The following is a 26,695-nucleotide window of genomic DNA, read 5'->3' on the forward strand; positions in this document are numbered from 1 at the left end:
CTGTTAGTATGCAAATTTTAATAACCATTCTAAATTAAAAGATTTGGCCAATGAAGTTTCTTTCTCTTACTTAAGAAAATGTATTAGACTTTAGTATATCACATTTTTCTGATATATCCAAACACTTTGTATTCTAAATTGAACAAAACAAGTATCTGCATTTCAATTTAACACTGCCACTTGATTTTAAATTAGACCATCCCATAAAAATATTAAACACAACAATTCTGGCCACTTGAGACAAACACCACAAGACAGAACATAGAACACAAAACATAATTGTTACTCTGTCAGTAAATGCATGATATGTTGAATGCTGTTCAGCTGGCATTAGTTTTCTTTGATTATCTGAAAGACAAAGCAAAAGTCTATCCCTTCTGGGCAGTCAATCATTACTTAAAATATACGAATACTCTTGTTAATTCAGGAGAATTACCCCATATTTTCTTTGCCTGAATTTATTTACAAACATTTCAAAGACACCAAAAACTTTTCTCTTTAGCATTATTACAAAGTTCAACTGCTGTTCCCTCCAGCAACTAAAGAGTTAACTTTTCACTTCCCCTTAAATCACTTGCTTTTTCCTTCAGCAGCCACTTACCAATTCCATGCTTATACTCACTTACTCCTTCTTTCCACTGCACCCTCAAAAGTTTCCAACCTGTTTTCCCATCTCTCTGTTGCCTGCCTGCCTGGGCCCGATCCTGCTTTTCTCGCTGAACCGTTCCTATCCTGGACACAAACTTATTCCACTACCAGTTAGCTAGGAGGGTGGGCTTCACAGCTAGCCCCCACCCTTCTGGTCTTTTCCCTAAAACATTTTACTCCCAAAACTACTCAAGTCCTCCCTAGTAAGGCTTGCCACCTGGCAAAAATACATGGCCATTGGGTAAAGGCCATTTACTTAACACACAATCCAAACTCCTAAAGGGGGTCTACCCAGAGACCCACCCATTTGTCTGCTGACACTTAAACAGAAAAGAAAATTACACAGAGAGCAGAGAAAATTACAGTCTAAGCCAGATTTTTCCACTTCTATTACATTGTCCGTTACAGGGGAGGCGGGACAGAAGGATCTCAATACAACCTCAGAGCTTCATCGCACACATGGCTTCCACCCTGAGGAATTACGAACGAGAAGTTCAGTTCCGCCCACACACCCAACGCCCAAATAAACAGAGCAGAAAAACCAACAGTAACCGGTTAAACAGAACAGAGCTAAAACTAGATAGTGCACCAAAACCAGATAGTGTTTCCTTATTCTATTAGGGCTCACCTTTAACCATACAATCCTTATCATATAATACCAAACAATACCAAACACAGCAAACATAAAATAACAAGGGTAAAACAGATAGACGGTGTAAATTCTGCAGGGCTCCCCCATTCTCTATTGCTCACCAAACTGTGACAAATTTCTGTTACCAATTATCCCTTATGTCAGGTGATCAAACTGACATTGCAGGACGGGGGAAGGGGGGGGTAGAGAAATCACACCATATAACCAAATTTTAAAGCTTCATTAAAAATAATAAAACAACAATGGAGAGTATTGGGAACACTCCCACATCACTCAGGAAAAATATGAATGCCCCAAGTCTTAAGCCACTTTAATACTTACACATATCCAGACTGGCATGTCTGTGTATAATGTTCAGAGAAGGGAAATAGGTGGACGGGAGATTATCCTGTATACAGCTTGTCCAGCATTTTCAACATGCTTCCACTCTTGGGATGGCTGTTCTTTTACACCCTGGACTCTCCTGCGGCATCTCTTTCAGAGATTCCAGTTCAGGTCAGCTGCCCTATGGCCTTTCCAGTGTCACCGAGCCATACCAGCTACAGGGTTGCAGAAGCAAGCTTTGCAAATGCAATCTCAGTTTTGTAATTTGTACTGCCCTTGGTTTGCCTCTCTTTATTTTCCACAACCAGCTGGGGCTGAAAGCAGTTTTACTTAGCATAGTCTGTGTGCAGGCTCTTGACCTTGTACGCAGAGCAGCTCTCTCTCTTTATCTCTGGGGTTAGCCGAGTTTCAAATTAACCCGTTCCTAGACAAATTGCTCACACTGTGTCAGAGGCTTTTCTTTGTGATTAAAAGCTCCTTTGAGATATATGATCTTATCTAGATTGAAGATACCTTCTAATGGGCACTGTTTAGATGGATTTTCACACATGTGAAGATTCCAATTCTCTAAATACCTGCAGGTTTTAGGACCATAATGTACGTACATGTACTATGCTGGGGTACCCTTAGGGGGTGAGGTAGAATTTTTAGACTGTCTCTTACCCATTTTCCACTTACACACACAGAGAGGGTACCCTGTCCGCGCTAGCGGCTCATAAACTAAGAATCTCTCCCTACAGAACATTCACACAGGGGAGACTAACGAGGATGACTGACTCTCCTACGCCCCATTTCAGCAAAGAGCGTCGGCTAGTCTCTGGGAGACACAGCGCCGTATACTCTAATTGCATCCAATGAGATGATCAGACTGTCAGTAGCCCACACGGAAAGGAAGGGGGGGGGAGGGAAGATGGGTTCACACATTCCTAGACCCAGGCAGCTTCCTCGCCGGACGATGCCAGGCTGAGTCAGCCCACCATGGGTCGGATCTCCTAAAGATCCACTAGTTACTGGGCTTGCGTTAGACTACTCCTGATCATTAGCAATCGCTTCACAGGGCAATCTGGGCGTCTTCCAGTAACGAACACTCACACTGGTATACACACACACACACACACCAAGGCCATTGTTTCCTATTGCCACGATGCATCTTATCTTGCTGCACAGTCAATAAATTCAAATGGCATGAGCCCAGCAGAGACAGACATTCCCACGGACAGTTCTCCTCCCAGTGCAGCTCTGGGGCATATGATGAGGGATTTTTACAAGAGCTCTACATACAAACAGCTTCAGAAGCTACCCATTCGCTGACAAAACAGAAGTAATTGAAGGATCATGTTGTAATTAAGTGATCCTTCTGGTGGCCACCTTTCCTGGCTCTCTAACTAATACTGAGGCCAGTCTACTGTATAAAATCTTTTCAGTTCACTTTTAGTCATTGGATCCAAACCAAATACCTTCCAATTTGCTAGAATGCATTCTAGGGGCGTACACCTTGCCCTACTAACCTTACCCTGTCCTTGCCCCATACCATGGGCTTGCCCTTGACCCACTATAGAACGCTCTCTCGTCTAGTGGGAATTACAACGGCTGGGCGTCCCCAGCCTCAGGCAAAAGTCCACACCACTGGACTGTTCCTACCTTATCCACAGGACCGGTTCCTCACCGTCGCCCACAACTGCTTCTCCACTATCTGAGTGCGTTGCACCGTTGTGTCCTCCAAGGTCAGCCTGACGCGTCTCTGCCGAGGCCCCCGGTAAAGACACCAGTGCGCGCTAGGCATCGGCTGTGACCATCGTCCACCGGCCATTGGAGGAGTCCGGGCAAGGCACAATTTTGCCTCGAGCCCACCCAGGGATGCCAAAACTGTTGCCGGCTCAAAGAGCCCGAGGCGGAGCAACAGTGGTTCGTTGCCCGGTGTGCGTCGCACTAATTATCACACCAGGGTGGAGAAGCAAAACCAGGTTTATTTGAGCCCCAAATAAGGTGTCAGGGAGAAAAGCATTCTCAAATCCTGCACACCCGCTCACAGGCGGGGTCCCAACATTTATACCCCCCTTGTTTGTGTAAGCCTTTTGTTCGGTTTTCCCCCTCACCCCTCCCTTCCCAGCAGCAGTTACTTAAAACATTACATTTCAGCGTGTTAGAAAACGTTCTCATCCATAAGCTTATCTGTTGGCCTTCACAGAACAGCACAGACGCATGAAGCCTTCTCCCCCTCTTTCTCCCGCCTTCTCACTACTATTGCTAGTTTAAGCGGAACTGCAGCTATCTGCTAAAAAGCTGACTCTCACAAATTCTGCTTCTAGGCTGTTAGCATGCAGGCTGGTTAAAGTTCACAGCATGTAAGAACTTTGGTTCACTTCAGGCCCAAAGTCACAACTTTGGTTTACTCAGGCCTAGTGGCACCAACAATTCCCCCCTTTAGAAAGGCTGGGGAAGCCTGGGTCGTAGCATGAGGTGTGTTTCTATAGGAAAGTAAGAAGGTATCCAGACGCTTTTGAATGGAGTGTTGTCCCTTTGCTGATTTCAAAGCGTTTTTCATTGTCTGCACAAATCTTTCAGCTAATCCGTTGGTGGACGGATGATATGGTGCTGACGTGATGTGGTGTATCCCATTTGCCTTCATAAAATTTTGAAACTCCTGAGAGACGAACTACGGTCCGTTGTCGCTCACAAGTTGTTCTGGCAGACCAAAACGACTAAAGAGTCCTTGTAGTTTTTGGATAGTACTCTCTGCAGTAGTGGACTGCATTATAGAGACTTCTGGCCATTTAGAATGGGCATCTACTGCCACCAAGAACATGCTTCCTTCAAGGGGGCCAGCAAAGTCAACGTGAATACGTTGCCACGGGTTTTCAGGCCAGTCCCATGGGTGTAGGGGTGCCCACTGGGGTGCATTTCTTACACCCTGACATGACATACAAGCTTTTGCCTTCTCTTCAATAGCACTGTCCAATCTAGGCCACCAAAAATAGCTTCGTGCAATTTCCTTCATGCGCACTATTCCACAGTGACCGGAATGTAGCTGTTCTAACATCTGTGATCTCAGGGGTGGTGGAATAATGACACGCCTCCCCCATAACAAACAACCAGATTGGACCGATAACTCTGTCCGCCTGGACATGTAGGGAACAAGGTCGGGTGAGACCGGAGAGGTTTGTCGAGATTTTCCATGCATCACCAGGTCCATAACTTGGGATAATACTGGGTCAACGCGGGTTGCCTTCTTTATCTGAGCAGCAGTGATGGGTGTATTCTCTACCTGTTCAAAGTAGAAGATTTCCTTTTGGGCACTATCTTGATGTTTGACCGGTAAAGGCAACCTTGAGAGGCCATCTGCATTGCCGTGCAGAGTGGATTTCCAATATTTGATTTCATATGTGTGTGCAGAAAGTATCAATGCCCAACGTTGCATATGACTAGCAGCTAATGGGGGAATGCCTGTGTAGGGTCCAAAAATTGATGTCAGAGGTCCATGGTCTGTAAGAAGAGTAAACTTTCGCCCAAACAGGTACTGATGAAACTTCCTAATTCCAAAAACAATTCCTAATGCCTCACGTTCGATTTGGGCGTAGTTAGTTTCTGCTTTGCTTAGAGTGCGTGAAGCAAAAGCAATAGGTCTTTCTTCTCCCGAAGGCATAATGTGTGACACGACCGCTCCCACTCCATAAGGGGAAGCATCGCAGGCCAATTGCAGGGGTAAGGATGGATCAAAGTGCGTTAGAACTTCAGAATTTAACAATGCATCCTTAGCTTTGTTAAATGCAACATCACAGGCTTCACTCCACTTCCAGGCCTTGTTCTGCCCAAGGAGCTCATGAAGTGGTTTTAGCAGTGTGGCTAACTGTGAGATGAACTTTCCATAATAGTTCAGTAGTCCTAGAAATGAGCGTAGCTGGCTTACATTTCGAGGTGGGGGAGCCTCCACAATAGCTTTAACTTTTGCAGGGCCTTATGAAGACCTGCAGAATCGATGATGTGCCCCAAATATTCAACAGAGGGCTTGAAGAATTCACACTTGTCTTTGCGAACTCGTAGGCCATACTCTTCCAGTCTTTGTAGGGTAGCCTCTAAATTCTTTAAGTCATCCTCTTCATTTCTTCCAGTGACCAGGATATCATCCAGATAGCACTGAACTCCTGACAAGCCACACAAGATCTGGTCCATAGCCCTCTGGAACAGGGCGGGAGCCGATGTGATTCGAAGGGTAGGCGACAGTATCGATAAAGCCCCTTATGAGTCACAATAGTCAACAGCTCTTGGGACTTTTCATCGACGTGCATCTGTAAATATACTTGACTCAGATCAATCTTACTGAACTTTTGTCCCCCAGCCAGGCCTGCGAAGAGGTCATTGATGCGGGGAAGCGGGTATTGCTCTGCACACAACACTGGGTTGACAGTGACTTTAAAATCACTGCAAATCCAGAGAGAGCCATCTTTCTTCATTATTGGAACGATAGGAGTGGCCCATGAGCTATGGGTAACTGGTATTAGGACTCCATTGGTGACCAGGCGCTCCAGGTCTGCTTCAACTTTTGGCCTGATGGAATATGGCACAGTTCGGGCTTTCAGATATTTTGGTAGACTGCCAGGTTTAATGTTCAATGTCACAGTGATTCCCTTCATACTTCCCAAATCATCTCCAAAACAGCAGCATGTTTCCTTAGTATAGGGTTAGACTGGTTTCTTCTTTAGTCATCCGGTGCACTTCTGCCCAGTTCAGCTGAATCTTCCCAAGCCAAGACCTACCCATTAAGGCTGGGTAGTCACCTCTCACCACAAACAGTGGCAATTTAGCCGCCTGTCCATTGAGCTCCACCTTAACATCAATAGTGCCCAACATGGGCACAGTTTCACCTGTATACATCTTCAGAACAGTTTTTGTTGCCTTAAGCGGAAGATGCTGTAGCTTTTCCTTATACACAGTCTCCGGAACCAGCGAGACAGCTGCACCGGTGTCTAGTTCCATGCGTATAGGTTTGCCCTCCAATAAGGGGGTTACCCAGTATTCATGTGAGCTCGCTGCCAAAGACAAAACATGCAGTGGCACTTCCTCTTGTGAGGAGGTGTCACCTTGATCATCCTGGGTCTGCTCTAGGGTATGCAAGGTTCCTCTTTTTGTCGGCCAGACCACAGGCCTCTTTTTCTTTTGTTTACAGGCATACTCAATGTGTCCCTTTTTGCCACAGTGTCGACACACCAGGTCCTTACACCAGCATTCTGATGCCTGGTGACCCAGCTTACCACAGCGGTAACATTCTTGACTCTGCACTGTTTTGTGGGTCAGTTCTTGTGACACTTTTTGCACCCTAGGGGATGCACCGATGTATTGTGCCTCCCTTGTAGCCAGTTCCATGGAGACAGCAATATCAACAGCCTTCTGTAATGTAAGCTGAGCCTCTGTCAGTAGGCGCTGCCGTATAGCTTCACTGCAGAGGCCACACACTAACCTGTCACGCAGGGCATCATTTAACATCTCTTTAAATTCACAGTGTTCTGCTAGCTTTTTTAAAATGGCTACAAATTGTACAACTGTTTCATCTTCCTTTTGGTCTCTTTTGTGGAACCTATATCTTTCAGCAATTACCAGTGGTTTTGGGGAGAAATGAGACCCCAGGATTTCCACAATATCACTGTAAGATTTAGTCTCAGGCTTAACAGGGTGTAGTAAGCTGCGTAGCAGAGAGTAGGTTTTAGCCCCTACAACAGTTAAGAATATTGGCACCTTCTTTGCTTCTGTAATGTCATTTGCAATACCAAAAAGCTCAAAACGCTCAGTATACACATGCCACTGCTCTGTATTCTCATCAAAAGGCTCCAGGGGCCTGGTCAGAGTAGCCATGATTTTTAGTTTCACTTTCACAGTCAGTGCAACAAGCAGCTTTTTTTCTTTGTTTGGTCTTTACCTTGACTTCTACTTCCTTCTGTTACTGGAGCAGCACCAGGATCTCACCCTCGTCGCCAGAGTTGTATCCTTGGGGCAGCCGGTGTAGGAAGCAATCACTTGAGGCCAGAGAGCAGACAGCTAACCAAAACCTCCATTTTATTTACAGAGACAGAGAGCTAACTCAGTTGCCATAGTAACAAAACCCATGACAACCAAATACACAACACCCAGTTTCTTGTCAGGGAAAGAGAATAAGTGCATAAGTTTGTTTACATTACAGCACCATGAACTAGATAGCTATGTTGGAAGAGATCCCTAGTGGTAAAGCAGCAGAAAGAGATCTGCTTTACCACTTTTCTGAATAACATTAGCTATGCAAATAGAAGCACTTCTCTGTTGGCATAGTTGTAAGTCTATACCAGGAGTTTTGTTAGCATAGATCGGCTAAGTGGTGTGATTTTTTTTTCACATTTCTAACTGACAGCTATGCTGGCAAAATTTTGTAGTGTAGACGAGGAGTAAGATACCTTCACGTTGAAAGAACTGTGTCCACATTAGGGGTTGGTATTGGTAATTTGGCATAACAGTTCTAACCAACATCGTCATATCAGTACAAAATCTGTGTGTAGACCAGGGCTTGGATGAAAAGTGGTATTCTGGAGTGTACATTCATCATCAAAACATTCAATGACCAATCTATGAAGGGGGCAGAGTTAGGGGCAATGCCATATGATTCAGGAATTATTGAATGGATATTTTTGGCCTGTAGTATGCAGCTATTTCTATACAGGAAAGGGAATAAGCTATACTGGTCTGCAGCAACTTTTTACAGCTATAACAGTGACACACAAAGGGCTGTACTAATACTAGAGGGGGAGGGAAAGATCAGTGGTTTGAGTATTGGCCTGCTAAATACAGGGTTGTGAGCTCAATCCTTGAAGGGGCCATTTAGGGATCTGGGGCAAAAATCTGTCTGGGGATTGGCTCTGCTTTGAGCAGGGGGTTGGACTAGATGACCTCCTGAGGTCCCTTCCAACCCTCATATTCTATGATTCTGTCTGGGCAAAAAATAAGCTTTACTAGCACAAGGATTTGTCTTCATGGGATTTTTTGGTATAACCTGTGTTTTGAATATAAACCAATAAAGTTATACTAGTATAACCCCCTGAATAGACACTCTTAGGCAAGATCCACACTAGGAGCACTTTACTGGTATAGCTGTACCAGTATGCTGTACTAGCAAAGAACTTCTAGGATGGACCCAGATTTACTAACAAAACAGGGCTTTTGCCAGTATAGCTTGTTGCAGACTAGCCCTTGGGCTACTGGACAACAAAAGCTTTTTCAGTGCAGTTATGCCAGTATAGCTGGCAAACCCCCAAGTGGTGATGCCACTTATATTGGCAAGAGGAGTTCTTTTGTTGGTTTAGTTAAACCACTTTCCTGAGCAACATAAGCTGTTCAGGCAAAAGGAATCTTGCCAGTACAAAGTGTGTCTACACCGGGGTTTTTGCTGGCATAGCTGGATCAATTAAGGGTGTGATTTTTGTACACTTCGAGCTGATACACTTATGCCAGCAAAACTCTACACTTTAAACTCTGATCTCCACACTACACTCAGCGATGTCTACACTTAAAACACTACAGTAGCACAGTGTAGATCAACAGCAATGGGAGGGGTTCTCCCACTGTTATCCACCTAGCGCTGCCTACACGGGGTCTTAAGTATGTTGCTCAGGGATGTGGACTTTTCATACCCCTGAGATACATAGCTGGGTCAATCTAATTTTCCAGTGTAGACCAACCATAGTAGTGTAAATCTGGCCCAAGTGAAATAACCTGTACCAGTAAAAGTGCAGTTTTGTTGGCATAAATTGTATCTACACTAGAGGCTTTTGCTGGCATAACTATATTCATCAAGTGTGACACCTCTTCCTACTCCTGACTAACACAGCTATGCAGGCTGAAATCTGTAGTGTAGACATGGCCTTATAGAGCGCCCTTTTTTGCATTAGCTAATGTTGCTTGGGAAGCGTGTAAATGAAACTGGAATAAGGCACTTATTCTGATATACAAGTGTCCACACTGGCACGGTATACCAGTAAAATAATACCTGTATAACTATATTGTACAACAGGTAAAACATTCTCATGTAGACAGGACTTTAGGCAAGTATAACTGGCTCCATACAGGGATTATATTCATATAACTCTATTTGTATAAAATCACCCCCCTAACCAAAATAGTTATACTGGGACAACCACAGTGTGTAGACTAGGGTGAAGTTTGTCTGCCCAGGAAAATCGGTTGAGGTTGGGGGAAATGCACTTCTCAGAAGAAATGCAGATGGGACCCTGAGACTCCAAGGCCTGGTCTCTGCTAGAGAGTCAGGCCAGTTTAACTACGTCAGTCAGGGATGTGAAAAATCTTCACTCCTGAATCTCATAGGAAAGCTGACCTAAGTCCTCGTGTAGACAGCGCTAGGTCTCATATTCATCTGGAGGGTGAATATGAGAGACGAGAGGAAGAGATGAGGTACAGCTGGCCTTGTAAAACGTACCAATGACATTCACTCCCAGAGCCAGGGTTAGAAGCCAGGAGCCCTGACTCCCATTCCCATGTCTGTGCTCCTTGTTATCAGTCCTAGGAAGGCTGGAACCAAACAACAAGAGCAGGCCTCATAAAATGTTGGTGTCCTGGTTTGTGATGCTCTTTTGTATTTGTCTCCTCTACCTAGGCATTTCTGGTGCTGCCCCTACTGTTCAACCTCCAGATCTTCCCAGTACCTCTTGCTCATGCCCCCAAGGGACAGAATTTATCACAGTCTTCATGCAGAATCTCTTACCAAGTTATGGCAATAAAGACTTCAAGTTGTTCATCACTGGCTACATCCCTGGGACGTTCGTCACCATCTCAGTAAATAAAGCAGATTTTTTTACTACTGTCACTGCAAATCCAGAACAGACAGTATCTGTGATGATCCCAGCGTTTGTGGAGCTGGCAGGAAGCAACATATTTAATCACACGGTCATCATCCGTGCTGATCATGAGATTTCCATCCTTGCTCTGAACTACAAGGCCTATACGGCTGATACCACTGTAGTGTACCCTGAGGATAAGCTTGGGAGAGAATACTATGTGGTGACTCCACTGGGGAATCCAGATGGTCTCGACAAGCAATTTGCTGTAGTAGCCTGGAAGGATCCCACCACTGTTGAAATTTACCTCAAAGGGGCTGTTACTTTCCAAAGAAAAGCCTACACAGCAGGGACAAAACTGGACATCTCACTTGGAGCTTACCAGGCTGTCCAGCTGCAAAGCCGTGATGACTTATCCGGCACCAGGATCGTGTCCCAGAATCCCGTGGCTGTCTATAGTGGACATGTATGTGTTGCAAAGCACACCAAATGTGATTACGTGAGTGAGCAACTCCTGCCGGTGTCTGACTGGGGCACCACATTCATTGTACCTCCTTTATCCTTCCAACCCAAATTTGACCTGGTGTATGTGGCTGCTTCCCAACACACTCGCATTGATTATCAGTCTGGGAGGGCGAGAGCCACAAGGAACCTGGTTGCTGGGCAGGTTGTGACATTTGAAATCAAATTCCCTAATCCCTTGTACATCTCTGCTAATGCTGGGATCCAAGTCGTCTTCTTCTGTGCTGGTGGAAGCAAAGGGAAAATAGCGTATGATCCCTTCCTCCTGATGATCCCAGATGTCTCTAGCTATTGCCAGACCTATAACATCCATGGACAGGACCAGTATGATAACTACGCAATTATAACAGCCGAAACATCAGAATCTGGTGGCATCACCATTGATAAGGAACCCTTGGGAGTCATTGCATGGAGGCCAATTCCAGGCACAGTGTTCTCTTGGGCTGAATACAACCTTGGCAAAGGGTTTAAGAGACAAACTATGGAGCACCCCACATCTCCTTTTGGACTTCTGAGCATTGGGATTGCATCCAAACCTGGGTATGGCTCAGCAGCTATCGGTGCAAGCAGTGAGTAAAGTAGTTTTAGTTATGTCTTTTCCCACCTCTCACTCTCTCACCACCTTTATTTAGCCTTGAACTCTGACCCATAATATTACAGAATTTCAGCTTGAAAGACGAAAAAACGTGTTGGGTCAGAGTCTCTGCCCTGTTGAGCTTCAGTTGTGAATAACAGAACAGAGTGACAGCTTTAAGGGAGCTGATCACACTCCGAGTTCTTCTCCCTGGGTGTAGCCTGGGGGCTGCTCTAAATTGAGCGCACTGACTGTTGTCCCCTATGGGTCATAAGTCAGCTGAGCATTGCCAGAGCCCATCACATCCCAGCTACTCTCCTTTCCTGCTCCGTGCTGCCCATGACATCCTCCTCTCTGCTCCACCCCCTGCACTGGGTATTGCGGGAACAGAGAAGTAGGAACTTGTTCTGCTGGCTGTATGCCTTCTATTGTCCCATCCATGCCAGTGATTTCCCATCAGGAGACTTGTCATAGGTTTCTGTTTCCTTTGTGCCACCTGTGAGGGATGGTCTAGATAATACGTAGTCCTGTCTTGAGTGCAGGGGGATGGACTAGAAGACCTCTCAAGGTCCCTTCCAGTCCTACAATTCTATGATTCTATGAATGGTGCAAAGGGCATATGTATGGGACTAAATAGATGTTTGTGTGTTGATAGATCAATATAGAGGGTGAGGTAAGTGTTAGCTTTTTAAAGCTATAACAGTGACACACAAAGGGCTGTACTAGTACTAGAGGGGGAGGGATAGCTCAGTGGTTTGAGTATTGGCCTGCTAACTACAGGGTTGTAAGCTCAATCCTTGAAGGGGCCATTTAGGGATCTGGGGCAAAAATCTGTCTGGGGATTGGCTCTGCTTTGAGCAGGGGGTTGGACTAGATGACCTCCTGAGGTCCCTTCTAACCCTCATATTCTATGATTCTGTCTGGGCAAAAAATAAGCTTTACTAGCACAAGGATTTGTCTTCATGGGATTTTTTGGTATAACCTGTGTTTTGAATATAAACCAATAAAGTTATACTAGTATAACCCCCTGAATAGACACTCTTAGGCAAGATCCACACTAGGAGCACTTTACTGGTATAGCTGTACCAGTATGCTGTACTAGCAAAGAACTTCTAGGATGGACCCAGATTTACTAACAAAACAGGGCTTTTGCCAGTATAGCTTGTTGCAGACTAGCCCTTGGGCTACTGGACAACAAAAGCTTTTTCAGTGCAGTTATGCCAGTATAGCTGGCAAACCCCCAAGTGGTGATGCCACTTATATTGGCAAGAGGAGTTCTTTTGTTGGTTTAGTTAAACCACTTTCCTGAGCAACATAAGCTGTTCAGGCAAAAGGAATCTTGCCAGTACAAAGTGTGTCTACACCGGGGTTTTTGCTGGCATAGCTGGATCAATTAAGGGTGTGATTTTTGTACACTTCGAGCTGATACACTTATGCCAGCAAAACTCTGCACTTTAAACTCTGATCTCCACACTACACTCAGCGATGTCTACACTTAAAACACTACAGTGGCACAGTGTAGATCAACAGCAATGGGAGGGGCTCTCCCACTGTTATCCACCTAGCGCTGCCTACACGGGGTCTTAAGTATGTTGCTCAGGGATGTGGACTTTTCATACCCCTGAGAGACATAGCTGGGTCAATCTAATTTTCCAGTGTAGACCAACCATAGTAGTGTAAATCTGGCCCAAGTGAAATAACCTGTACCAGTAAAAGTGCATTTTTGTTGGCATAAATTGTATCTACACTAGAGGCTTTTGCTGGCATAACTATATTCATCAAGTGTGACACCTCTTCCTACTCCTGACTAACACAGCTATGCAGGCTGAAATCTGTAGTGTAGACATGGCCTTATAGAGCGCCCTTTTTTGCATTAGCTAATGTTGCTTGGGAAGCGTGTAAATGAAACTGGAATAAGGCACTTATTCTGATATACAAATGTCCACACTGGCACGGTATACCAGTAAAATAATACCTGTATAACTATATTGTACAACAGGTAAAACATTGTCATGTAGACAGGACTTTAGGCAAGTATAACTGGCTCCATACAGGGATTATATTCATATAACTCTATTTGTATAAAATCACCCCCCTAACCAAAATAGTTATACTGGGACAACCACAGTGTGTAGACTAGGGTGAAGTTTGTCTGCCCAGGAAAATCGGTTGAGGTTGGGGGAAATGCACTTCTCAGAAGAAATGCAGATGGGACCCTGAGACTCCAAGGCCTGGTCTCTGCTAGAGAGTCAGGCCAGTTTAACTACGTCAGTCAGGGATGTGAAAAATCCTCACTCCTGAATCTCATAGGAAAGCTGACCTAAGTCCTCGTGTAGACAGCGCTAGGTCTCATATTCATCTGGAGGGTGAATATGAGAGACGAGAGGAAGAGATGAGGTACAGCTGGCCTTGTAAAACGTACCAATGACATTCACTCCCAGAGCCATGACTCCCATTCCCATGTCTGTGCTCCTTGTTATCAGTCCTAGGAAGGCTGGCACCAAACGACAAGAGCAGGCCTCATAAAATGTTGGTGTCCTGGTTTGTGATGCTCTTTTGTATTTGTCTCCTCTACCTAGGCATTTCTGGTGCTGCCCCTACTGTTCAACCTCCAGATCTTCCCAGTACCTCTTGCTCATGCCCCCAAGGGACAGAATTTATCACAGTTTTCATGCAGAATCTCTTACCAAGTTATGGCAATAAAGACTTCAAGTTGTTCATCACTGGCTACATCCCTGGGACGTTCGTCACCATCTCAGTAAATAAAGCAGATTTTTTTACTACTGTCACTGCAAATCCAGAACAGACAGTATCTGTGATGATCCCAGCGTTTGTGGAGCTGGCAGGAAGCAACATATTTAATCACACGGTCATCATCCGTGCTGATCATGAGATTTCCATCCTTGCTCTGAACTACAAGGCCTATACGGCTGATACCACTGTAGTGTACCCTGAGGATAAGCTTGGGAGAGAATACTATGTGGTGACTCCACTGGGGAATCCAGATGGTCTCGACAAGCAATTTGCTGTAGTAGCCTGGAAGGATCCCACCACTGTTGAAATTTACCTCAAAGGGGCTGTTACTTTCCAAAGAAAAGCCTACACAGCAGGGACAAAACTGGACATCTCACTTGGAGCTTACCAGGCTGTCCAGCTGCAAAGCCGTGATGACTTATCCGGCACCAGGATCGTGTCCCAGAATCCCGTGGCCGTCTATAGTGGACATGTATGTGTTGCAAAGCACACCAAATGTGACTACGTGAGTGAGCAACTCCTGCCGGTGTCTGGCTGGGGCACCACATTCATTGTACCTCCTTTATCCTTCCAACCCAAATTTGACCTGGTGTATGTGGCTGCTTCCCAACACACTCACATTGATTATCAGTCTGGGAGGGCGAGAGCCACAAGGAACCTGGTTGCTGGGCAGGTTGTGACATTTGAAATCAAATTCCCTAATCCCTTGTACATCTCTGCTAGTGCTGGGATCCAAGTCGTCTTCTTCTGTGCCGGTGGAAGCAAAGGGAAAATAGCGTATGATCCCTTCCTCCTGATGATCCCAGATGTCTCTAGCTATTGCCAGACCTATAACATCCATGGACAGGACCAGTATGATAACTACGCAATTATAACAGCCGAAACATCAGAATCTGGTGGCATCACCATTGATAAGGAACCCTTGGGAGTCATTGCATGGAGGCCAATTCCAGGCACAGTGTTCTCTTGGGCTGAATACAACCTTGGCAAAGGGTTTAAGAGACAAACTATGGAGCACCCCACATCTCCTTTTGGACTTCTGAGCATTGGGATTGCATCCAAACCTGGGTATGGCTCAGCAGCTATCGGTGCAAGCAGTGAGTAAAGTATTTTTAGTCATGTCTTTTCCCACTTCTCACTCTCTCACCACCTTTATTTAGCCTTGAACTCTGACCCATAATATTACAGAATTTCAGCTTGAAAGATGAAAAAACGTGTTGGGTCAGAGTCTCTGCCCTGTTGGGCTTCAGTTGTGAATAACAGGACAGGGTGACAGCTTTAAGGGAGCTGATCACACTCCGAGTTCTTCTCCCTGGGTGTAGCCTGGGGGCTGCTCTAAATTGAGCGCACTGACTGTTGTCCCCTATGGGTCATAAGTCAGCTGAGCATTGTCAGAGCCCATCACATCCCAGCTACTCTCCTTTCCTGCTCCGTGCTGCCCATGACATCCTCCTCTCTGCTCCACCCCCTGCACTGGGTATTGCGGGAACAGAGAAGTAGGAACTTGTTCTGCTGGCTGTACGCCTTCTATTGTCCCATCCATGCCAGTGATTTCCCAGCAGGAGACTTGTCATAGGTTTCTGTTTCCTTTGTGCCACCTGTGAGGGATGGTCTAGATAATACGTAGTCCTGTCTTGAGTGCAGGGGGCTGGACTAGAAGACCTCTCAAGGTCCCTTCCAGTCCTACAATTCTATGATTCTATGAATGGTGCAAAGGGCATATGTATGGGACTAAATAGATGTTTGTGTGTTGATAGATCAATATAGAGGGGGTGGTAGGTTATAGATGGATAGACAGATATAAAGGGAGTTGGCAGATAGATATAGATGGACAGATACAGAAAGGGTGACAGAAAGATATAGTCAGTGAGGTGGGGGGACAGATGGACAGATAGCTGTCTTGTCTATTTCAATTGGGCAGTCTGCTGCTCTGGGTTTGCACAGCACCGAGCACAATCGGGTCCCATTCTCAGGTGGGTCTTAGGCACTACGCTAGTAACCATGATTAATTAAAAAAAGAAAAGAAAAGGAAAGGAAAGAATGATCGATCATCTCGTCTGTTTCAGACAGGCTGTGGGATTCTGTTGAGACTCAATTTAATTCTGATTTTTCCCACTGTCCCTCAGCCCTTCTCTGCTTGCAAATGTAACTGATTAGTCTGGTGTTTCTTGTCTTTCAATGATCTTTCTGTCTAGATATTCCGACACCATCCTGCAGTGTGGTCCTCTGCAAGGAAGGAACAGTTTGTAAGATGATAGATGGGCAGCCAGAGTGTTTGCCAGTTTCTGCAGCCACGTGCTGGGCTGGGGGTTACTTGCATTACCACACCTTTGATGGCCGACTGTATGACATCCATGGCACCTGCACCTACACCGTGGCAAAGACCTGTGGTTGTGACTGCGACCCGCACTCCTTTGACATCACGGCTGAGAGTGGGAAGAGGGGGAACATGCAGGTCTCATACATTGGGTCGCTGACCATCCAGGTGGATGGCGTTACCATCACAGTGGCCAGGGCAGAGGTCGGCTTTGTGAGGGTGAGTGCTGGGTGCACATCTCCACCCCGCTGCTATGCACAATTTCCCAGTGTGGCGTTAGCGGGTGCTGTGTGGCACAGAGTGGTGTGGGGGAGGGGTCAGTCAGGGGTGCTGTCCTCTCAGAGTTGCACTGACCCCAATTCCTCAGCATGGTGCTGCGCTGAGGGGAGAGGAGTGGGTGACTTGGTGTGGGGAGGTGTTTGGTCTGTCACAAGCACATGGGATCTGCTGTACTATGCCAGATAAACTGTAGACCTGAGGACTTTGGGCATTATGTCTCCCTTGGCACGTCATGCAGGAGCAGGGCCAGTACCCCAGCAATTGTGGGCAAATCCCAGCTCCGCTGAGTCCATCCTTCCACAAGTTCCCTGGTAATTTCTAACGTAACAGGGATCCCTCTGAGACCCCACCTGAGGAGCATCCCCACTCCTGGATCCAGGAGGATGTTGCCTCAGCTGTAAGATACGGGGAAACTAAGGCACATCTAGGCAGGTTGGGGCTCTGCTTTACAGATCCTGCTCTAACCGAGGTGCCTCAGGGGCCGCAGAACATTCTAGACATCTCCTTGAGACCTCTTGTCCCTCAAGTGCTGCTCCTAACGTCGCCAACTGACATGACCCCCTCCCCCACAGGAGCTGCTCCCTTATGGCTGTACCTGACATGGCTCCCTCCCCCACACGAGCCGCTCCCTAACGGCTCTAACCGACACAGCCCCCTCCCCCACAGGAGGTGCTCCACAACGGCTGTGACTGACACAGCCCCCTCCCCTGCCAGAGCCGCACGCTAACAGCTCTAACCAATGCAGCCCCCTCCCCCACAGGAGCCGCTCCCTAACGGCTCTAACCAGCACAGTCCCCACCCCCACAGGAGCTGCTCCCCAATGGTTCCAACTGACACAGCTCCCTCCCCCACAGGAGCTGCTCCCTAATGGCTCCAACTGACGCAGCCCCCTCCCCCACAGGAGCCGCTCCCTAACGGCTCTAACCAACGCAGCCCCCTCCCCCACAGGAGCCGATCCCTAACGGCTCTAACCAGCGCAGTCCCCACCCCCACAGGAGCTGCTCCCCAATGGTTCCAACCGACACAGCCCCCTCCCCCACAGGAGCTGCTCCCCAATGGCTCCAACCAATGCAGCCCCCTCCCACACAGGAGCTGCTCCCCAATGGCTCTAACCGACATGGCTCCTTCCCCGCAGGAGCTGCTCCCTAACAGCTCCAACCAATGAAGCCCCCTCCCCCACAGGAGCTGCTCCCTAACGGCTCTAACCAGCGCGGCCCCCTCCCCCACAGGAGCTGATCCCTAATGGCTCTAGCTGACACAGGCCCAGCATTGCCAGTCTTGTGATTTTTTCACAAGTGCCGGGGTTTGGCCGGGGCCTGGGGCTCATTTGGTGATGGCGCAAGATGCTCCAGCTCCCTGGCGAAGTCCAGCCCCGCTGGGAGCCAGTAAAGTCGCTCCTCACCGCTCTGATTCGGGGGAGCAAAGAGCCCAGGGTGGTTCTGCTCCCTCCCTTCCCCTGTCCCATGAGCAACGGGACGGGACAGCTCCTATGCTCTTCCCTCCCCCCCCAGCACCCACCCTGGGAAGGGGCAAATAGGGGTGAGGAGCCCCAGCAGATGCCCCCAATTCATTGCAGGCCTCTCTGGGACTGGAGGGGGGTTGAAGAATCCCAGGATGCGCAGAGGAGAGGCTGTGGGGGGCTGCGTTGAGCTGGTGGTAGTTTGGGATTGCGGGGGTGGGAGCGGGCGCTGGGGCTGAACTGATGGGTTGGGGGGCTGGGGCTGGGACTGAACTGAGGGGGGATTGATGGAGGTGGGGGCGAGGGTGCTGAACTGAGGGCACCTATACTGCTGCGGTGGAGAATGGGGAGCTGAGCTGGGGAGTTGGACTGATGGAGGGTGGGTAATGGGCGGGTTACTGAGGTGGCTGAACTGATGGGGTGGGCATAGGCAGCGAGTTATATGGGCCCGTGGTGCCCCTGCTCCACCAATATTCAGGAACATGGTCCTGGCTCCACCAATGTTTGAGCTTATATTTTCAGAGCCGTTCCCGTCCATAGGACAGACTGGGACAACCAAGTCGCTCACTGCTGCAGATGCCAGGCCCCCTGCTAACCTCCCAGGCCACCCTGGATCCCATGTCCCCCTGAACGTGGGGCCTCCCAAAGCACTGGGTCCACGGTGGGACAGCTCTGTGTGGACCCATTCTGGGCACCACCAAAAATTTTACAAACCTGGTGCCCCTGGGGTCAGGAATGGGCGCAGAGAGAACAGAAGAGGGGGACTGGGGGACAGGATTAATTACTGCACAGGGAACAGGAAAATGTGGGGGTGACAGCTCCTGCAATAGGGACCAAAATCCCCTTCCCCTATAAATTTAGGCGAGTGGGCAACACAAATTGTCACAGACACGCACTGAGATGGGCAGGGAAAGTTCTAACATCAAAAGACAGGCCGAAAATCACAGTGTAGTCCTTTAAAAAAAGCTCTTTATGCCTTGGGACCTGTAACAGTGCAGGGACTCACTCCTGCGGTGCCTCCTCCTGGTTGTCCAGGGAATTAGCAGTTTCAGCTCCAGAGCGCCCTCTGCAGGCCAGTGTCCCACTTGCCGCTGGGCCCAAGTCCCTCCTGGACCCCAGTGCCCCTTTCAGGCCAGGGTGCTTCCCCCTAGCAGTTCCCCCACAGATCTGGGTCTTCCCCCCACCCTCATCTCAGGCTATGGCCACTGCCAGTCATCACCTAGTCCCCGTTCCCCGGGGCAGACTGCAGTGTATGTGCCACTCATCACTTGCAATGGGGGTTTTGGACCTGCTGCCTCTGCTTGCCCTTGGGCTGCCCTCTGCAACCCCAATACCTTCTTTGGCCTTTAACAAGGCTTGGAGCCTGGGGTGTTTCTAGGCCGGAGCTCCCCAGCCCCTCGGGCCTTCTCCTAGCCCTGCCCCACAGTACCTTTTTCTGGCCTTTTACAAGGCCTGCACCCTGGGGGGTTTCTAGGCTGGAGCTCCCCAGCTCCTCTGGCCTTCCCCCCACCCTGCTCCAGTCTTGGTACCCTGTTCAGCTCCCCGGCAGCCAGGCCCTTCTCTCTGTATTGCTAGAGAGAGAGAGACTCTGCCTCTGTCTTCGGGCCCCAGCCCTCTTATAAGGACCAGCTGGACCCTCATTAAGCCAGCCTTGGCCTGATTGGGACGCGGCCCCCAGCTGAGGCTGCTTTCCCCAATCAGCCCCTTTCCTTCCCTGCCACAGCCCTCTCCCTGGGCTCTTTTAAGCCTCTTAAAGCAGGAGCGGGTGAACATGAGTTTTAGGGTCTGCTCTCTTGAGATTGGCAATACCATAGACCCTTCCCTCACAGGAGTGGCTCCCTAACGGCCATTGTACTCTCCCAATTTCTAGTCTTAGTCCTTTTTAAATCCCAATGAAATAGTTTTTCTTCAGTATTTGCCAATTTGTCACAATCAAAAGGCTTTGAAGAGATGGTCCAATTTCAATGATGTTCTGATGGGAACCATGCAAATTCCAAAACCCACGTGGTTTTCTCCCAGCTTGCTGACCTGGCTCTTTGGCGTCTTGCCATGATGACTTCCCCAGAGCTGGGGCTCCATTTCCCTTCAGAGAAAATTTTGCAATTGATTAGATTTATTCTAAATTGGGACAGAACCAATTTTCAAAATATTGAGATCCTCCACCATAAAGAATTACTTTTCTCCAGCCAGTTCTTTCTAACATGATGCTATAAACTATTTCTGGCTCCGATTTGGGACCAGATTCACTGAAAATTTTGGATGGGCCCCATTGCTAATCTGAGCAAAGGTCAGAATGAAATGTAGATGACAGACTAGTGCCATCAATTGTGACCTTTGCCCTTTCTTTCTCACCATGAAGGTGAATAATACCAGGGCTCACTTACCCATCTCCCTGAACAATGGGGCCCTTCGGCTCTATCAGAGCGGCACCTCCCTCATCCTCCGCACCAACTTCAACCTCAGGGTGTCCTATGACTGGAACAACCACCTGAGGGTCACCGTCCCTAACGACTTCTCCGACAGCCTGTGCGGCCTGTGCGGCAACTATAATGGGGATCAATCTGATGACTTCTGGACCCCAGCCGAGGATCAGGAGCCCAGTGTCATTCTCCAGGAGCAAAGCTTGGCAGTGGAAGATGAGGATCAGTTTTGCTGGCACGATTGCATTGGAGGTTGCAGACCCTGTGCCCCCAGCATAGCCAGAAAGTACAAGGAGGAGGCCTCGTGCGGCCTGATAACCAAGGTCTCAGATGGGCCCTTCAGCCAGTGCCACAGCAAGGTGGATCCTACAGTCTACTTTGACAACTGCGTGTATGATCTGAGCCACAACGAGGGCTACAGGAAGGCCCTGTGTGAGGCCCTGAAGGCCTACGCGGATGCCTGCCAGGTGGAGGGGGTCAGGATTGGGGAATGGAGGCAGCTGGCCAGATGCTGTGAGTACAGATTTGAATGCTAACATTATATAAATGGGTCTGGGGGTCGGCAGATTCTATTCTTCTCCTTAGGAGGGAGTGTGGCCTAGTGCTTTGAGCAGTGGTTGGGATATGAGGATTCTTGGTTGTACTGTACCTACAGTATCTCTGCCTATCTGTCTATGGTATTTCTAAGATGGCTCTCACTGTGAATATATAAAATCTGTCGATAACAAATGGGAATCTGAGATAAGATGATGCCAATTTTAAATCAATCATCCCTTTATCGGCCTGATCCTTTAAGGTGCCAGGCACCTCCTACAATGTGATGAGCATCATTGACTCTTCTTGAGGTAGGGTGACCAGATGATAAATCCAAAATATCGGACCACCGTAGGGGGAGTGCCTTTTCAATTGTTACACTCACCTGGGACGTCCAGGTCTTCAGCGGCACTTCAGCTGTGGGTCCGTCAGTCGCTGACAGTCTTTGGCAGCAATTTGGAAGCGGGTAATAAATCTTGCTGCCAAAGAAAGAAGTACCCGCCGCCAAAATGCCGCCGAAGACAGTCAGCGTGCCGGGTGAGCATAAGCACAAAAAAAAAAAAGTGCCGCTGCGCCCAAAACAAAATATCAGGACAAATGGTGTCCCAACTGTACTTTGGTTGGGATGTGGGACAAACTGCTCAATATTGGGCCAGTCCTGATTTTATCGGGACGTCTGGTCACCCTATCTTGAGGTGAGTGGGACTGGAGAGCTCTCTTTGCCCTGTTAGATACGTCCCTGTCTCTATATTTTAAATACTGCTTTTTCATGGAGAGGGTTTGCTGCTAAATCTGTGGGTCCTTCACTCCCCAGCCATGGAGTGCCCCCTGGAGAACAGCCAGTACCAGCTCTGTGGAACAGCCTGCCCAGCCACGTGTGTGGACCCGTCAGCCCCCAGCAGCTGCCAAGACCCCTGCGTGGAAAGCTGTCAGTGCAAGGACGGTTTTGTGCTGAGCCAGGGCAAATGTGTCCCCAAGGGCAGCTGTGGGTGCCTATTTGAGGGACGCCCCTTTGCCCCCAACGAGAGCTTCTGGGTCGATGAGGCATGTGGGACACGGTGCATGTGCAACGCAGCCACTAGACAAGTCGAATGTGTGGCTGCTAAATGCAAACAATCAGAGAGGTGCGGGCTAGTGAATGGCATAAGGGGCTGTTACCCCTCTAGCTACACCACCTGCTCTGTGACAAGGAATCTGCACTATGCCACCTTTGATGGACAGAGATACAACTTCCAAGGCACCTGCCACTACCAGCTAACTGCCCTGTGTAAGAAGGCAGAGGGACTGGTGGACTTTGAAGTCTATTTCCAGGAGAACAGTACTGCTCCTGTACAGATCAAGGTTTATGAAACTGACATCAGGGTCAGCAATCAATTCCCTGGGAAAATCATGGTGAGTTTCAGAAACCACATCTAGTTTCTAAAACATTTCTGGAAAGTTGCCTTTGTGATACACTACCTCTTTGTTTGCAGAAAAAGCATAGAAGGATCTTAAAAAACAGGTCAAATATTAACTGGATTCCGATGTGAATGGACAACCAATGGAGAAGCTTGAGGGTTGGGGTGATGTGGTTACACTTTGTCTGTGTGAGAAAGTGTTAATAGCATCCAACATATGTGGGAACCTTGGGAGCTGGGGCTCAGGTAGCACACAGAGGAGGGAACTGCAATAGCCAATTCCAGAGGAAATGAAAGTCTGGTTGGAGGATCCTTCCTAGTCTGGAGAGCAGGGTTTCAGGCAGACTGTAGAGGAGAGAGCAGGCCAGATGGGACAAAGATTTCAAGAGGTAGATTATTATTATAACCATGGGCTGGAGCTTTGTGCTGGGGCGAGAGGTTCCACCACAGGTGCGCGATTTTTCATATCCCATGTGTCTTGCTTTTACAGGTGAACAGTTTCCTGATTAATCTTCCCTTCAACCTCGATAAGAAAATCACTATGTATAGAAATGGCAGGGCCACAGTGATCCAGACAGACTTTGGCCTCAGCATTACTTATGCTGGGTGGTCAGGACGCACCACGGTGACTCTGCCAGTTACCTACACGGGAGCCGTGTGTGGTCTGTGTGGCAATTTTAACATGGACAGGAAGGATGACATGCTTATGAGGGATGGCACGCTGGCACCCAACCCCATCAGCTTTGGCCAGAGCTGGAAGGTAGGAGACCTTCCAGGATGCTCTGCAGTAATGATACCACCTTGCGCAAGTCTAGAAGCTATTGAAAAACAACAACGAGGTAGCAGAGTGCAGTGTGGGCTCATCCTATACAAGAGTGGCCCCTTCAGAGAATGTCACAGCAAAGTGGACCCCGATGGATACTTCATGGACTGCGTGTACGGCTATTGCGTCCTCAGTGGGCGGGAGAGTAACATTTGTCATGCTGTTGCTGCGTATGCTGAGGCATGTCAGGAAGCTGGAGCTATAGTGCATCGCTGGAGGACTAAGGAATTCTGCCGTGAGTCCTCCATGTTCAATTATGATTGCCCCATGGGGATTGTTAATTCTTGTTGGCTGGTAAATTTTGATCTAAACACTAGATTATCCTGTTCTGCAGAACATTTTTTAAAGATGTCCTCTATCCAAGGGATGGATACAACACAGGTAGTGGCCACTGGAGCTGTCCCTACTACATGCGCCATCAGTGTGGTGTACCTTGGGCCAGAGAAATACTGTCTAGCGATGTAGTGTACTTTATGGCCCGTCTAGTCCCGGGCTTCCCTGCTGAGACTGGAACATAATCAGAGCCTGGACTGGGTGGCTTCAAATTGTGACATTTTTACATCAGGAACTGGGCTGGGAACCCACCAACTCGTCCCACAGAAGCCATAAGTTGGGAATGAATTTTAACCACTACTGACCTGGATTCAAAACAAAAAGCTAGCAGTGAAACCATGAATCCAAGACCCAAACTGGAACCTTAGGCCTTGGAGAGAGATTGTCTGTATCCCATCATCTGGTCTCTCTGAGGCATCCAGTCCTTCAGACCTGGTGGCTGGACTGCAGATGGTGCCTTCAATTATTTAACTAAACCAAGGAAATAGAATTTTAGGAGCTGGAACAAAATTGCATCTTCTGGTGATGGTTCATTGTGCACGTTGTTATGTGAGTTAACTCTTTGTTCTAATTACAGATCTGTCCTGTCCCCCGAACAGTCACTACGAATTATGCAGCACCAGCTGCGATCTGACATGCAGCAACCTCTATGCCCCGGTGCAATGCACGACCCGGTGTAAGGAAGGCTGCGTGTGTGATGAGGGCTTTGTTCTCAGTGGTGACCTCTGTGTCCCCTTTTCCCAGTGTGGATGCCTCCACAGAGGACTTTACTACCAGGCCGGGGAGACCTTCCACCCGAGCGGTTCATGCGAGGAGCAGTGCGAGTGTCAGGCTGGTGGGGAGGTTGTGTGTAAGGCATTCTCCTGCAGCACTGGTGAGCAATGCAGGGTGGTGGACGGTGTCCAGAAATGTCACCCATTTGGATCTGCGACCTGTTCTGCCTCTGGCTATCCCCACTACCTCTCTTTCGACGGGGTCCCCTTTGACTTCCAAGGCACCTGCACCTACATCCTGGCCAAGACCTGCACCGATGCCAATCACCTTACACCATTCACTATCAGCGTAGAGAAAGAATCCTGGGGCAGCAGGAATGTCTCCATGGCCAAGCTGGTGTCCATTCGGGTGTATGGGATCACACTCACCCTGCTGCAGAACATACAGGGGCTCATCATGGTAAGGCCTTCTCCAGATCCTGCCCTGTACCTCGTGGGGATAAGGCCAAATGGCTAGTGTTGACATAATTGTCTTTGCCTCTGGGACAGTACGGCCCAGTGGTCAGAGTGAATTTGGCTGCCTTTGTCTTCAGGGCTAGAAGACCTGATGGTAAGGGTCGATACGGATGCCCTCTCTCTCAGGGATGTGCCACCCAATGGCCAGGGTCAGAGAGGTGCCCTCACTTGCAGGGCAATAAAGCCTTGTGGCCAGAGCCAAAGAGGTTTCCCTTATCCACAGGGCAGTAATGACTAGTGGCCAGAGCCAATGGGGTTGCTCTTACCCGTGGGGCAGTGAGGCCTAGCAGCCAGAGCCAATGGGCAACCATCTGGGGGGAGGGTACCAGGGTAGGAGGATGCAGGCCCACCCTGCTCTGCCAGGTCCCGGCCCAGGGCCCTAACAGTGGTGCAATGTTCTACCACACCTGAAACATGCTGACTTCCCACAGCACTACAGCTAGTCCCCCCCTGGGCCACTTCCTTCAATGTCTCTCAGAGCAGTAGTCAGAGCGTCGTCCGGGTTTCTGGGCTTCTCGGCGCATGCAGGAGTGCCGCCAGCGTTTTTGACCCCTAGGCAGCAGAAGGTCCCATCCCCAAAATGCCGCCCCCGACAGAGGCGGCAGAAGGTCCCACCCCCAAAATGCCGCCCCCGACAGAGTCGGCGGAATGTCCTGCCCACAAAATGCTGCCCCCAACAGAGGCGGTGGAAGGTCCCGCTCCCAAAATACTGCCAACAACCGGGGCAGCCGAAGATCTGGCCACCGCGGTCGCCGCCCCACAAATGTTAGTGCCCTAGGCGACCGCCTAGGTCGCCTAATGGGTTGCGCCGGCCCTGGGCGCATGCAGTCCCCAGTGACTCCGATCCCTCTCGGGTGTTCATAGGTATCCAGGCATCTGTCTGGGTCTTGGCACCTCTGGCCTCCAAGATCAGGGGCTCCAGTTGCTCCCAGACTGGATCCTGAGAGGTGTGTCCTTCCTCCTCAGCAATCAGCCCAGACTGAGCTGCTCCTTTTTATACTAGTGCTGCACTTGAAGCATGCCCAGGAGGGATGTGGGGGCATGGTTTCTTTAGCCCAAAATGAGGAGTTAACCCTTCCCTGTTCAGTGTGGGGTGAGTGCACCCCATCACACAAGCTCATAGAAATGCATTTTGTGCCTTGCACTTTCAGCAGAAAGTTGTGGGGTTTGTGATGGTCCTTAATTGCTGTGGGTGTTTATTCTCCAGGCTTGGGCTGGCCTCCAAGAAAGCTCTGTTTCCTACACAGATAAGCCTTATTCTTAATCACAGAATCATAGAAGCGCTGGACTGGAAGAGACCTCAGTAGGTCATCTGGTCCAGTCCCCTGCACTCAGGCCGGACTATGTAATAACTAGACAATTCCTGACAAGTGTTTGTCTAACCTGTTCTTAAAAACCTCCAGTGTTGGAGATTTCATTACCTCCCTAGGCAATTTATTCCAGTGCTTACCCACCCTGAGAGCTAGGAAGTTTTTCTTAATGTCCAAGCTAAACCTCCCTTGATGCAATTTAAGCCCATTGCTTCTTGTCCTGTCCTCAGACATTAAAGAGAACAATTTTCACTCACCTCCTTGTAACAGCCTTTTATGTACTTGAGAACTGTTATCATGTCCCATCTCA

At 48.6% G+C, this 26,695-nt stretch overlaps 1 protein-coding gene and 1 pseudogene across 1 annotated transcript in view; both read left to right on the forward strand.

Moving 5' to 3' along the window:
• The window catches only part of LOC120390527 (IgGFc-binding protein-like), a 31,693-nt gene extending 20,160 nt beyond the window's left edge, over window positions 1-11,533 (forward strand). Inside the window, exon 4 of the mRNA XM_039513256.1 lies at window positions 10,254-11,533. Coding sequence (XP_039369190.1) covers window positions 10,254-11,533 — 1,280 coding nt within the window. The remainder of the gene's footprint in view (window positions 1-10,253) is intronic.
• Window positions 11,534-14,807: 3,274 nt separating this feature from the next.
• LOC120390528 overlaps window positions 14,808-26,695 on the forward strand; it is a 146,137-nt pseudogene continuing 134,249 nt past the window's right edge.

Source organism: Mauremys reevesii, linkage group 24, assembly GCF_016161935.1.
Source record: "Mauremys reevesii isolate NIE-2019 linkage group 24, ASM1616193v1, whole genome shotgun sequence".
Lineage (NCBI taxonomy): Eukaryota > Metazoa > Chordata > Testudines > Geoemydidae > Mauremys > Mauremys reevesii.